At 37.8% G+C, this 15,031-nt stretch overlaps 1 protein-coding gene across 6 annotated transcripts in view; it reads left to right on the top strand.

The window, feature by feature from the left end:
• Nucleotides 1–15,031, top strand: part of C2H8orf34 (chromosome 2 C8orf34 homolog) — a 426,915-nt gene that overhangs the window by 326,700 nt on the left and 85,184 nt on the right. For all 6 annotated transcript variants that reach the window (XM_051159058.1, XM_051159051.1, XM_051159035.1 and 3 more), the window contains one exon: nucleotides 3,799–3,875. In XM_051159058.1, coding sequence (XP_051015015.1) covers nucleotides 3,799–3,875 — 77 coding nt within the window. The remainder of the gene's footprint in view (nucleotides 1–3,798; nucleotides 3,876–15,031) is intronic.

The following is a 15,031-nucleotide window of genomic DNA, read 5'->3' as shown; positions in this document are numbered from 1 at the left end:
TTTGATCCTTGGGGCTCTTTCCTGGTATTCTCACTCTAACCCTTCTCATGTCTCCCTTGAAGTTGATGTTTATTATTATTATTATCTGCATGTGTGTACACATGCACAAATACATAAATACAAGCTGTTACATCTGCTTTTGTTGTTTGTGTATATATGGTTTTAGGGCTGACCAGTTTGTATCTGATAACCAATAACAGAGCTCATCTCTCGGAAGGGTTACTTATTCCCACCTCCTAGCTGTCAATGGTTGTCTATCATTCTTTGTCTAGGGGTGGGACCTATGAAAATTTCCCCTTTTCACATTAACATATCTATGGATATTGCTATTGCTCCAGTTTTGTTTATGTAGCAGTTTCTAACAGACTATTTAGCAGCAGACTTCCTGTCATTCTGTCTTCTACATTCCTTCAGCCTTCTCTTCAGCCATGTTCTGTGAGACAGGCATGCAGGAGTTATGGCAGGGATGTGTACATTAGATCACAGCTTCCTGTGATATGTTGGTCTTTGCTTTGTGCCTAGTTTTAATTTACTGTATTGGTTTTCATTCGCTATAAAGAGAAGCTTTTTTGATGAGGGATTTCTTAATAGTAATAAATATAAGAAATCAAATTTATTAACCACAATGGTTTGAAATACTTTCCTCTAAACCAATTTTTAAATTTATCCCCACCTCCTTTTATTTTTTCAAGACAGGGTTTCTCTGTGTAGCCTTGGCTGTCCTATCCTGGTCTTGCTTTGTGAACCAGGCTGGCCTCGAACTCACAGAGGCCCACCTGCCTCTGCCTCCTGAGTGATTTTTAAATTTCAATGTATAAAGTTAAAATTACCCAAGGAAATAGACAGTACCTTGTATAGATAATGTATAGATGTTACATATAATTACCATTACCATAGATTTATCCACTAACTGTAAATATCTTTCTGCACTGCGCTAATTAACTTAACCGTTCACTCATTTCTCTAAAATTTAGACTTAATAGCTACAAATTCTTTTTTTATTATTAATTATTCACTTTAAACCCCAGTCATAGCTCCCTTCCTTCTCTCTTCATAGCCCTACCCTCCCTCTGTTTTTCTCTTATCCCTCTCCTCTGCTCCTCAGAGTAGGGGAGCCCCTCTCTCCCAGGACTGAGCGTGTCCTCTTCCCCTGTTGCTTGCTGAGATAACCCCATTAGGGAGGAGTAATTGAAAAATGGGCAACAGAACTCATGTCAGAATCAGTCCCCAGGCCCCTTACTAGGGGACCCATATGAGGATGGAGCTGCCCATTAGCTACATCTGTGTAGGGAACCTAGGTCCAGTCCACGTGTGGTCCTTGGTTGGAGCTTCAGTCTCCAACTTGAGCCCTCGTTAGTTGGCTCTGTTGGTATTGCTTGATGTTATTTTTTTTAATTGTGAGCCTATGATAATTTAAATATTTGCGTTCTCATTGTCCCATTCACAATTTGTCATCTGATTTAAAAGAGAATGCTAAATTTCAGAACTCATACATGTATTGTCCTGTCCCCATCTAAAAGAAGGCATCAAACAAACAAGAAGCATAACATCACAAAACAGAAAAAAGACATTAAAGATATACGTAGCAAAATATAGTTGAATAGGCACTAAAAAAGATTTACCTTAGTCTTAGATTAATTTTTACTTTTAATTATGCATGTATGGTGTGTATGTGTGTGTGTGTGCATATGTGTGCAGTTGCCACAGAAATCTGAGTAGACTGCTATTTTCCCTGGAGCTGTAGTTACAGGCAGTTGTAGTCCATCTGTTGTGGACTACACTAAACTGAGGTCCTCTACGATAGCAGCACACACTGTATTTTTTATTAAAAATGGATTCTTTTTCATACAGAACATTCTGACTATGGTTTTTCCTTTCCGTACTCCTCCCAGATCTTCTCCACTTCCTCTCTCACCCTTTCTTGCTCTTTTTCATTAAAAATTAAGCTAGAAACTAAAATGAAAAAAAAAAAAAGAAAAGAAAAAATGAAATAAGAATAATCAAATCTTAGCTGAATAAGACAAAACAAACAAACAGAAAAAAAAAATAGAGGGCCAAAGAAGGAGCACAAGGAACACAATAGACAGAGAAACACATGTTTGCACACACAAAAATGCCATTAAGACTCAAAATCAGAAATATTAATATTTAAGTAATATAGTATTAAAAATGCCCAAATGAAACATTATGAAACAAAAATCCCTGAAAAGATACCGTTAAGTTTTATTTGGCTTCTAGGATCCTCTGGATCCTTGTACTTTGCTATTCTCCCATGCTTCTCTCATCTAGAGTCCCAATGGGATGTCCTCCCCTCTGTCCCAGTTTCCTGGTAAGTGAAGGCTTTCGTGGGACATGCCCCTTGGGCTAGTATGCAGATATAAGTGAGTATATACCATTGGAGACTTTCTGCTTCTGGGTTAACTCACTCATTATGATCATTTCTAGCTCAATCCATTTGCCCACAAATTTCGGGAATTCCTTGTTTTTAATAGCTATGTAGTATTCCATAGTGTAAATGTACCACAGTTTCTTTATCCATTCTTCTACTGAAGGACACTTAGGCTGTTTCCATGTTCTGGCTATTATGAATAAGGCTGCTATGAATATGGTTGAGCAAATTTTCTTGTTGTGTGCTGGAGCATCTTCTGGGTATATTCCATGGAGTGGAATAGCTGGTTCTTGAGGAAGCCCTATGCCCATTTTTCTGAGATAGCACCAGATAGATTTCCAAAGTGGCTGTACTAGTTTGCATAGGCAGACTTGGTCCCAGGGGTACCGCTCAAACTATGGCACCAGCCAAGGACAATACAGGCCGTAAACTTCAAACCTCTACCCAGATCTAGCCAATGGACAGGACATTCTCTACAGTTCAGTGGAGAGTGGGGTATGACTTTCACACGTACTCTGGTGCCTCATATTTGATCATGTCCCCTGGAGGTGGAGACCTGGTGGCAATCAGAGGAAAGATAGCAGGCTACCAAGAAGAGACTTGATACCCTATGAACATATAAAGGGGGAGGAATTCCCCCCCCCAGGCACAGTCATAGGGGAGGGGAGTAAGGGGAAAATGGGAGGAAGGGAAGAATGAGAGGTTACAAGGGATGAGATAACCATTGAGATGTAACAAGAATAAGTTAGTGGAAAAAAAAAAAAAAAGAAAATGATTTCAATATAACTTAAAAACATGGCATTTAAAAAATAAAATACTTTAGTGAAAAAAATGATAACAAAACAAAAATGTAAAACAACAACAATAACAAAAAAGTTTTATTTGGCCATCTACTGCTGGTTATATGGCCTACACTTAAATGTGGTTTGTATACCCATGAAGACTCTGTTAGAGAAAGCTACCTTTTTTTCTTTGAAGGCAGTAACTGAAGATAGTGTCTGAGGCAGGGACGCGGGCTTGCATCTACTTCTTTTCTCAGCACTGGGGCCTTGTCTCCCTAGACCTGTACCTGCTCTGTGCACGCTGCATAATCTCTGTGAGTTCATACTCTAAAGCACCATGGGGTCATCTCTCCAGCCTGAGTTGCTTTATATGTAAAAATAAGGTAACTGGCTCTTGCACTTTTAAAATTTTAACATACACATCTGAATTAAAAATATATTCTCATTGAAAAAAAACATATTCATTCGTATATTTATCTATAAGCTAAACAAATGCCATTCAAATGTTTACTTATAAACACTATCTGATTTTAAATAAGTAGTTCAATAATATTAATATCATTCTTATCACTATATATACATAATGCATAGACAATGTATAATTTTCATTTTTAAAAATTAAAATAGATTCTTTACCTGGGACTGAAGAAACTCTTATGGAAGAAGGTGAAGATTTTGAGAAAACGCCTAAAATAACAGAACCTGTAAGTATGTGAATGTATTTGTTATTGTTAATTGTGCAGCACACAGAGAAACACACATACCCACACACACGTATACACACACTGAGTGGGGGGTCAAAGAGAGAGAGAGCTCACTAAGAGAACATCTCCAAACAACACAAGGAATAGAAGTAAGCATTCCTTTTATAAAGAACACATAAGTGTATTCACTGTTCTTTAAACGTGGCAGAGTTCTTGCAGCAGTAGGTGACCATTTACTGTGTACACAGAAAGGCTGTGTGAAGCTCTTTTGACAGTGTGGGAAACTTGACTGAGGCAGTGGTTAGTTCCCATGAGCTCAGCTGTTACTACAACATAGACCCATCCCAAGAGCTGGTGAGCTGCCATGTCATACTTCAATAAATTAAGCTGTGTACATCCGAACAGAAAAGTAAGTGCTTTCTGTATCTCAAAAGCTGCCATGTTCCTTGGTGCATGCTATCACGAGGTGTGAACTCCTTGTAATTTTTGTTAATTCTTCACCATGGTGTAATGAGATGCAGTTTCTGATTTTAATGCAATTCAAAATTAAAAGAATAAATACAGGAAAACCAAACATCTCTATGTGAATTCTAAATATTAAAAATTTTAAAGGAGTTTGCATTGCTCTAATGCTAGGGCTAATGCAGTCTTTCATATTTAAGCAGTGTTTATATGTTGTTCATCTAGTCTCTGTATGTTTGCTTAGGTTTCCATAAGAAGGTACCACAGAGCAAGTGGGTAAACAATAAAAAAGTATTTCCTCCTAGCTTTGGCGATACAAGTCTGAGATAAAGCACTGGGGCCTTGGAGATGTCTGTCTTCTACCCATGCCCTCATATTCTTCCCTTTTCATTGCTGGTGCTGTCCCGGGTCCTCCTTCTAACCAAGATGTATCACCAGAATCACCACGGACACTAGGTTTAATCTACCTTGCTCAATGTATTTTAGAGAAATAGATCTTTTATTACCCAATTACAAACATATTTTGAGGTAATCATAGCACTTTATGGGTGTACAATATAACCCATGCCACTATGGTGAAATGACACCCAGATCATACAGCAGTTTATTACATCTGAAATCTTTTCTATTGGGTATAATAATAAAGTTAATTCCAAAAATTCTAAAGAAATTAATGCTATTTTCTAAAAATATTACTTTCTTGCCGTAGGTATCTTAGTCGTTATTAAAATGTCCGTTTTTTGTGTGTTTCTTCTTACTTATTTATTACTTACCCTGCAGGGTTATACACTGCCCACACCTTTGTTTATTATCCTTACCCTTCCACCATAATATAAAGTCATTTTTGGTTTTCTTCTTCTCTTTTCTGCACATAGTAGGACAATAATACATGTCTGTTATGATAAAGACATTACTTGGAAATAATCCCTCAGCATCGTGTTAACCATGTCAGAGCCCTAGGAACAGGAGGAGCCATCTTCATTTTATGTAGCAAAAAGGTTATTTCCCCTTAACTCTGCATTCCCAGCCACCGCCTACCGCTTGCCCTCAGCATGAGTAGCCAGAGGTGATAAAACAGGCTCAGAGAAGCTCAGTCCCCAGACCTTTTCTGGAACAGTGTATTCCTGTTAAATATTTTCTTGTGTACCTTACAACTGCTTCCTAGCTACCAGTCTTAATTGTACTTCTGGAGTGACAGCTTAAGGCCAGGCTGTTTTCCTTCAAACTAATACTAGCTACTAATACTAGGTAACTAATACTAGCTAACTAGACTAGCTACTCAGAGCCGTCTTAGCTTCCTTTCTGTTGCAATGCTAAAATACTCTGACCAAAACAACTCAGGGGAGAAAAGGAGTTATTTGGCTTCTGCCTGTAGTCCACAGTCCACAACTGAGGGAAATAGGTCAGGAACTCATGAAGAATCTTGTTGCAAAACCTATGGAGGCCTGCTGTGTGCTGGCTCTCTGGTTCATGCTTAGTTGGCTTTCTTATACAGCCCAAGACTGCCTGCCGAGGGAATGCTACCACTCACATCAAAAGAGTCACCCACAGACATACCCACAAGCCAGGCTGATCTGGGCAATCTCTCAGTTGAGATCCCTTTCTCACATGACTCTAGGCCATGTAGGTTAACAGGTTAATCTAAGACACAATTTGTCAGTATGTCCTGTCTAAGGCAACTTATTCAGCCAACATACAATCTATACTTTCAACCAGTTCTTACATTATATAGTTTCATTATATACCTTGGATACTTTGTCTGATGCATTCTTGCCTGCTGAGCCTCCTGTAAACTATGAGTTACCGTATAACAAAATTCAGCATTGCAAACAGTGCTGCTACACCAGAGAGGACGATGGGATCTGTGAGACAAATATTACTTTTTGACTGTGAATTAGGAATGCATCAACATTTCTTTAAAAGGCTGTTTTCTCACTTCCATAGTTCAGTGTACATCCATAATGACATGATAGGATTATTGTTCAGACTGTAATAACTTGTGAGTCACAACTCTCTCAAAAGCTTTTTTAATCAGCTGGGACATCTAGCAAAGTTTATAGTTCTTCTTGCATGTGAAAAAAGGATGCTGTCAGACTGTGCATAGTGCCTCATGCCTGTAATTCTATCCCTTAAGCAACAGAGACAGGAGAAACAAGATGTCAGGGTGCATAGCAAGTTGGAGGCCAGTCTGGGCTACATGAGATCCTATTTAATCAAAACAAAAAATATTTTTAATTAGAAATGATACTTCTGGATTCTTTTTTTTTTTTTAATTTTTAAAAAATTTTCATTTGTTCACTTTACACCCCAACTGTAGCCCTCTCCCTCATCTTCTCCCAGTTCTACCCTCCTTCCCTTATCCCTGCTCCTCCCTGCCCTCCTCCCTAGTCCTCAGAAAAGGGGAGCCCTCGTACTTATCGTCTGACCCTAGCCTATCATGTCTCATCTAGACTGCCTGCATCCTCTTCCTCTGTGGTCTGGGAAGGCTGCCCTGCTTGGGGGAAGTGAACGAGTGGGCACCAGAGTCCATGTCAGAGGTAGCACCTACTCCCTGTGTTATGAGACTCATAAGGAGACTCTCCTGCCTATCAACTACATCTGAGCAGGGGTCTAGGACTTCACTATGCATAGTTTTTGGTTGTTGCGTTATTTTCTACAGGCTGCCCTGAGCCCAGATTTGTTGGATCTGTTGGTCTCCTCTGTGTCCTTCTATTCCCCAACTCTTCCATAAGACTTCCTGAGCTCTGCCCAAAGTTTGCCTGTGAGTCTCAGGATCTTCTTTGACGCTCCAGTGGGTAGAGTCTTTCAGAGGACCACTATGGTAGGCTCCCATCCTATGCCTTCTCTGCAACTGCTTCTGGTTTTTCTTGTTAGTTAGCTTCTTTAGGTCTGTGCATTGTAGTATGGTTATACTGCATCATGTGACTGATGTATCTGCCTATAAGTGAGTCTATACCATGAGTGTCTTTCTGGGTCTGGGTTACCTCACTCAGCATGGTCATTTCTAGCTCCATCCACTTGCCTGCAAATTTCAAGATTTCTTTGTTTTTAATAGCTGAGTAGTATTCCATTGTGTAAATGTACCAGAGCTTCTTCATCCATTCTTTGGTTAAGGGACTTATATGTTGGTTCCAGATTCTGCCTATTAAGAATAAAGCTGCTATGAGCATAGTTGAGCAAATGTCCTTGTTGTATGGTGGAGCATCTTTTGGATATATTCCCAGGAGTGCTATGGCTGGGACTTGCAGTAGCCCTATTCCCAAAGTTCTGAAAAAGCACCAGATTGATTTCCAAAGTGGTTTGCACTCCCACCAGCAATGGAAGAGTGTTCCCCTTTCTCCACATCCTAGACAGCATGTGCTATCACTTGAGGTTTTGATCTTAGCCATTCTGATGGGTGTAAGGTGGAATCTCAGAGTTGTTTTGATTTGCATTTCTCTGATGACTAAGGATGTTAAGCATTTCTTTAAGTGTTTCTAGGCCATTCAATATTCCTTTGTTGAGAATTCTGTTTAGTTCTTTGCACAATTTTAAATTGGATTATTTGATTTGTTGGTGTTTAATTTCTTGAGTTCTTTTTCTAATGGCATTATCAAATTAATCCCTGCCTACAGTGTTTAATTTACATTAGGACTTCTAATATCCCAGTGGGGAAAATAGCTTTGTTTAGTCAAGTGATTTGTAAGTGACTTGATATTGGCTCCTAGAGTACCTTTGTCTTCTTCCCAGAATAATCAAACAATGCTTTCCTAGTGAAAAACTTTGTTATATGTCAATTTTATTTACATTCATCCATTAGATTTTGAATTCTTAAAACTTTGATTGTGTTTAACATCAGATAATCTATATAAATCTCCTTTGGAAATTAGTAATAATTAAAATAATAGATAGATAAATTAGTGTTATAAACATGGCACTTTTTAAGTAGTAGCTGTTTTTAGTACCAAGAAAGTGCAGATTTAAAAAGTAAATTATTTTAAGATAATTATATTTTTGGATATAAATTCCCTAAAATGTGTATTTGTAATACTTTTGGACATTATTTTAAGTAAACCCAGCTCATAACATTTCCTAAGAACTAATACAGAATTGAAGCAAAAAATAAATAACTTTTCTATGTATTTTTGTCATAAATATAAAACATTTCAAAGAAAAATTTCAGTGATGTCCTGCAAAAGTATGAAATATGTCACAAATAGTAGAGTTATTTCTTTGGCTGATGTGCATTAATAAGCGGACTTGACCCGTTAGACAATTCCCCCACACCTGACTCTGTGCTTTCAATATATCTTGAGTATTTTGGTTTTGGAAAGGCAATGCTTAGGTTTAGAAATTCTTATCCTTCTCTGCCCCCCGCCCCCCAGAGGAAACCATTCTTCTGGAATGTTTCTCTTCTTTTTCTGTTCTGGAAGGCTATTTAGCATACACATAATCCATGCAGATTAAAACTGGATTTGTCAGGTAAATCCCTTTATTAAAAATGAGTGAACAAAAAAAAAAAAAAAAAGGTCTTCAAAAGGAAAATACCAAGCAGCAGGTACTGATCACTGTGGCTTAGCTTCCTGGGCATAATAGACAGATGCTTTAGATCAACGCTTGCTGAACATTTACAGAAAGATTTTTCACATTTCACAATTCCTACGGTGCTCTTGATATTCAGTTTTCTGTTTTGTTTTCATGAAATTAATTAAATGTATGGACACAGAGCAAAGATGAAAAGACAATCAAGGAAGAGATTTGACCTTCAGTGACTTATTGTCTCCTTCCTTCATAAATACGTATTTTGTTTAGTGACTCCCATAAGTCTTTAACCGGTTACTATGGCTTCTGCTGAGGATTCCTGAAATGCCCAGGAGTTACTGGAAGTTATATTTTTCCTTCCGAAGAGTATTGTTTACTGAGTGAAGCGTGTAAAATTGGCTAGAGTGGGAGCAGTGGTAACAGCATGGATGTGTAGGGCACCGTTATTTCATGGAGCATTTGACACACTGACGTTAATATTCTTGGACTTTTGTCTTTCTGTGATGTAATCATTTTGAATTTGACAGCCATCATGAGAATTAAGTTGCATTTACTTTTAAGTGAGCACATTGGGCTCTCACTACATTTTAGGATACTTCCTGTCACAGGCACAAACAACTGATATTTCTCAATGGGAAGCTTCTTTGGATCTGAAATTCCTGTTAAAAACTACATGCGATGTAAAACACACACACACACTCTGGGCCATCCTCATTGGCTAGTAACAAAGGCTAGAATTCATCCTTAGGTTAAACACATAGTAGAAAGCTGGAGTTTGAGGAACTAGATTCTAGGAGGTGGCGTTTTACGGAAGCGAGGGGTCATGTGAGTTTGGGGCTGTATAGATTAGGGTTGCTTAGGTCTCCTACAATTGGAGAGATCTGAGAGACCAGGGTGTCAGGACAAAAGGGAGAAACTGACAATGAAAAGAGAAACCAACACACAGCTCACATGTTTTATCTGATCCTCTGCTGCAAAGTGCGTAGATCTGACCTTCATGCTTTGCTGATATTTGTAGCCCCTACTCAGTACTGAGACTGGACCTGTCTGGAAGCACAAACTTGCACACTTGCCGTTTCCCAACAACCCCATGCGTATGGACTTTAAAATGAACAACTTCATGAGGTCTAAATATAGTAGATTTTGGTAGTTCAAAGACTTGATAAAAAAAAACTTAAAGTGTGTTCACAGCATCTGCAACACAAACAACTGCCTGATCACGTCAGAGAGTTTTGACAGCAAGAACATTGTTCCGAAATGAGCTCTTTATAGTGGGAAGAATTTGATAAATTGGTTTTTGTTCGTTTAAAAATTAATCTTCAAATGCAGTGCAAAGGTTAGCACAAAGTCTCTGCTGTATATCTTTTCCCTGTCTGAGTGTTAATAAGCAGAGTACAACCTTCTTATATTAAATCCTGCATGCTTCAGAGAATTATAGTAAAAGAGGAATTCCTCCACACAATGAACATTGATTGCTAAGGCTGGAGGAGACCTGTAATCTGCTGTAACCGTGTGACCTCTGTAACACGCAGGTTGGTGACATATCTTTATGTCTCTGCCCCTGCTGTCTGGCCAAGCAGTGTGTGCTCATCTGACAGATTCCTCTGTTTCTTCCCTCTGCCCTGATCTTTATCGCTTCTTTTGTAAGTCACACATAGCAGCATAGCATCCTCATATATCTCCAATATATACGAATAACCATTGGACTATTCACCTAGCCACACCTTTGCTGTTTCTACTCTCTCCTTGTTTCTTACTAATGTGGCTATTTCCGACTCCCATCAAACCTACCCCACAAAAATTCTCTCTGCTTTATCATCTTTACAAGGCGATAATCTTGAGACACCCTGCAAATTCTTTTCCACACTGACATATAGTATTATGTTAAGTAAATCAATTCACATATTTTATAGAGTATGTAATTCTATGCAAATTGATGTAAAGATTGAATGCGTTGGTGAAGAAGTTGTAATGTTTTTCTCTTGCGTTAGGTAGTTTGCATGGAAAACAGATAGACAATCCGGACTTATGAACATTACTCTAAGCATATTTTATTTGGCTTATACTCTTGTAAAATGAAAAGCAAGAGAGGTGAATGTTCCTTACCATCTCACCAGATAAAAGTCTTAAATTATGGCTGATTTTGTGTCTTGAAATGATAAGTTGACAAATTGCTGGCAGGTATTTTAGCAATGAATTTTCTCCAGAAAAGGATGATGAGTAACTGTTCTGCTCAACACTCAAGGTTTTAATCATTTTCCTTATTTTCTTTGTGGAATTTTACTTGATTTTTATGACTTCCAGTTTCAGGATGCCAAAAAAGCTGCTTAAAATGTGGTCCTACAACAGGCACGTTTATCTGACCAAGTTTTGGGACGAGGTGGGATTTTTCCTTTAGGAATAGCAGGGGATTTTGGTTTCTAAAACTTCAAGTGTGGAAACATTGGACAAAATCTATGCAAAAATTATCTTTGAAAAATCTATGAGTTTTTTTAACAAGTAACTTCTAATTGTTATATTTGCATAGGAAAATGGCCTAACAAAATGAAGTACAGCATAATAAATCTTTAAGCATGGACTGGGATTTTGTCAAGTAATTCAGTCTCTTTGTCCTTCCAGAGCATCTTATTAACAGTATGGCATTATTTACTGAAATTAGTTAAATTTTGCACTTATCTTTTATGGTAATGCGACAAGAGAATGACTTAATGTGCTCAGATGCAAACAGGCACAATTGATCTTCTTAGGTAAACGGTACCCAAGAACATGTGGGACATCATTTTTTTCTTGTCCAGGGAGCCTATCATGTTCCATGGACTTTTGCAAAGATGATAAGCAAAAAGGAAAATATGTTTTGACATTTTCAATGTTTTGAAGTTCATGTTTGCTCATTCAAATATTACTGCATTTATATGTAACTGAGTTTAGGAGGGAGGAGAGGGATGTGGGCTATGCTTGTGCTGAGCAGTGAAGCCCAGAATCTCTGATTATAATTTGTACTTGTGTAGCGGGCATTTTCCGTGAAGCACATGAATACTGACTCCCTTAGTGGATGTAGGAAGGAATTGTGCTACCTGTCAACGGCTTTCTGTACATTCTTGTTTTCTTTTTTCAACTATGAAAACTTTCTAGATAGTCTAAAATAGCCAGTTACAGAGCGTTTTCCTGTGGAAGTTCACACATTTGTAGATTTCATCTTCCAACCATATTCACTTAGACTAAGTCATTTTTGTTTCTTATTGTAGAAGATGGTTAGATACATAACTAGAGTCTAAAGAGTGTGGTTATTAAAATAACATGAAAGGGGGAGGGGGTGAGGGAGTGAGAGTGGGACCGGGAGATGATGAGGGAGGGGCCTACAGGAATGGAAAGTGAAACAAAAAATTTTTAAAAGATGTTCTTTCTATATGTTGACCTAATATGATCCACATTACAAGAAATTACCTTTTATTTGTGTAGGATTTTTAAATTATTTAATGTTTTTAAAATTCTACATGAATGAGTGTTTTGTTCGCACGTATGTCAGTGCACCCACTGTGTGTCCACTGCCTTCGGAGAGGGCACAAAAGGCATCTAAAGAGGCATCAGATCTCCTGGGATTAGAGTTACAGACAGATGTGAGTGGTGTAAAATGAACCCAGGTCCTCTGGAAGAGTAGCTAGTGGCCTTGATCAATGAGCCCCATTTCCTTCATTTTAAATAAATGATGATCATATTCTCACAGAATTTATAGAGCTAGTTATAAAGTTTTTATTACCATAGCCACGTCTTACAGTGTGTTAATGTCTTGTTGTTCACTTTTGAAAGTGGGAGACTTAAACTTCACTGTGAAACAAGAAGACAATATGGTCTTGAGCAAATAGTTGAACAAATGTCAGGCTTTCAGATTTTCCCAGCAGGTTGTCCAGGCTATCGATACGATGGGGGGGGGGGGCGGGCACGAGCAAGAGCTGATGACATTACTGGGAACTCACCTTTCCAGTCCCACGGGTGATTATTTATGTCTTACTTCCTGGCAAACAGCTAATTCTGAGTCCCTTGATGTGTTGCACAAATATTAATTTTCTCTGTTTGTTTTGATGTGAAAAGGGCTGCAAACACTGACTTAGTTTGCTTGGGATTTTGCTCATGGAGAAAAATTCTTTAGAGAAAACACTGTGCATATAAATTATGGATGGTGTCTGAGTGCTTCCTGCAGACTAAATTCTTTAAAAGGTCAAAGCCTAGGGTACTTTAAAATTCTTTATCTGTTCCTGAAAAAGTCTATTTGGCTTGTTTGCCAAGCATCAGAATCACTTACCAGGATTAAACATTCTTTTAACATATATAAATGCAAATAAACATATTGTAAAATTATTTTGTTATGTCTGTAAGTACAAAATGAACCATTTATGTCTTTTGGATATCTTAGTTAACCACATTTCTTTGATCACTAATGAATATTTTTAAATTAATTAATTTATTTATTTAATTTTCTCTCTGTGTCTGTGTACATCCATGCACATGAGTGGAATAGGGTTTGTGTGGTAGTCAGAGGACAAGCTGTGGGATTTGATATTTTCTTTCTAACATATCGGTTCTGTGATTGTACTCAGGTTGGTGTGTTTGGTGACAAGCACCATAATCTACTGATTTTTTTTTAATGTATCTTTTTTCTGTGTATGATGTGTGTGGTGTGTACATGGGCCACGGCAAGCATGTGGAGGCTGGCAAAGAGCTCCATAGAGTTAGTTCTTTCCTTTCCCCTCCGTGTGCTTCCAGGGAGTTTAACTCTGGTCCCGAGGCTTGCATGATTATCTTGTTGACCATATTAATCAATACATTTACATATTATTTATAAATGTGGGGTTTTTAAATACTATTTTCTGCTCCACTGCTCATGTCTTTCTTGTTTTATTTTTTTTTTTCCTCAACTGACTTGGCTAACACTCATTACATTGCTATGGTAACATACTCTGGTTCACATTTGTTGCGAGTTATTTCAATAGCCGTTAGTTTAGCACTTAGTGTTCTAAAGCTTAGCTATACAGAAGTCACAGTTTTCTCTTATAATTTTCATTCCTTTTACACTTACTTTCTTTTCCAGTATTCGATGAACATATACCTTCTAGTTATTTGCAGTTTTCTTTTGAACTCCTCAATCAGACTTAAGTTCTTATTTATTTATTTATATTAATTTATTCTTGTTACATCTCAATGTTTATCCCATCCCTTGTATCCTCCCATTCTTCCCTCCCTACCATTTTCCCATTATTCCCCTCCCCTATGATTGTTCCTGAGGGGGATTACCTCCTCCTGTATATGCTCATAGGGTATCAAGTCTCTTCTTGGCAAGAAATTTCTCTTATGAACATCGATGCAAAAATACTAAATAAAATACTTGCAAAACGAGTACAAGAACACATCAAAGATAGCATTCATCGTGACCAAGTAGGCTTCATTCCAGGCATGCAGGGATGGTTTAGTATACGGAAATCCATCAATGTAATCCACCATATAAACAAACTGAAAATAAAAAACCACATGATCATCTCTTTAGATGCAGAGAAAGCATTTGATAAAATCCAACACCCATTCATGTTTAAACTTTTAGAGAGATGGGGATACAAGACACTTTCCTCAACGTAATTAAGTTCTTTTTGTGAGGCAAAAAATTAATAATATGTCCAAATAAAATGTGGAATTTACTTTCTCTAACTCAGTCCAAGATTCCCACATGTCATTACCCACCAGTAGTACCATGGATCAGAAACCCCCACCTTCAGCACAGGCTTTTGGGAAACTTCTATTGTCCAGGTTATTATGGCATTCCTTTCTTACTAGTCTGAGATTTTCTTTGCATATATTCTGGAGAATAACGGCACAAGATTTACTGAATTTTAACTTTTTTTTTGTTTGAAAATTCCACCACCCCACTTTTGTTTAACCAATGATCTTCTTACATGATTTATAAATGAAAGAACTGAAATTATGTGGCATGTGATGATCTGTCTTGATTTCCTCTGTTCATAAATAATAAAGCTAGATGGGAAACTCCACCCCGAGATGATGCAAATCTGGATTTTGTTAATGTATCCACTCTATCAAGGGAAGGTTTGTGCTTCTTGTGGCTTAGTCATATGGCTTTACATGTTTAGCACAAAGGAGGCAGAGTTCCATTTTAATTCCATCCT

This window comes from Acomys russatus, chromosome 2 (assembly GCF_903995435.1).
Source record: "Acomys russatus chromosome 2, mAcoRus1.1, whole genome shotgun sequence".
NCBI classification, from domain to species: domain Eukaryota; kingdom Metazoa; phylum Chordata; class Mammalia; order Rodentia; family Muridae; genus Acomys; species Acomys russatus.
This window is presented reverse-complemented; position numbering and strand designations above follow the sequence as displayed.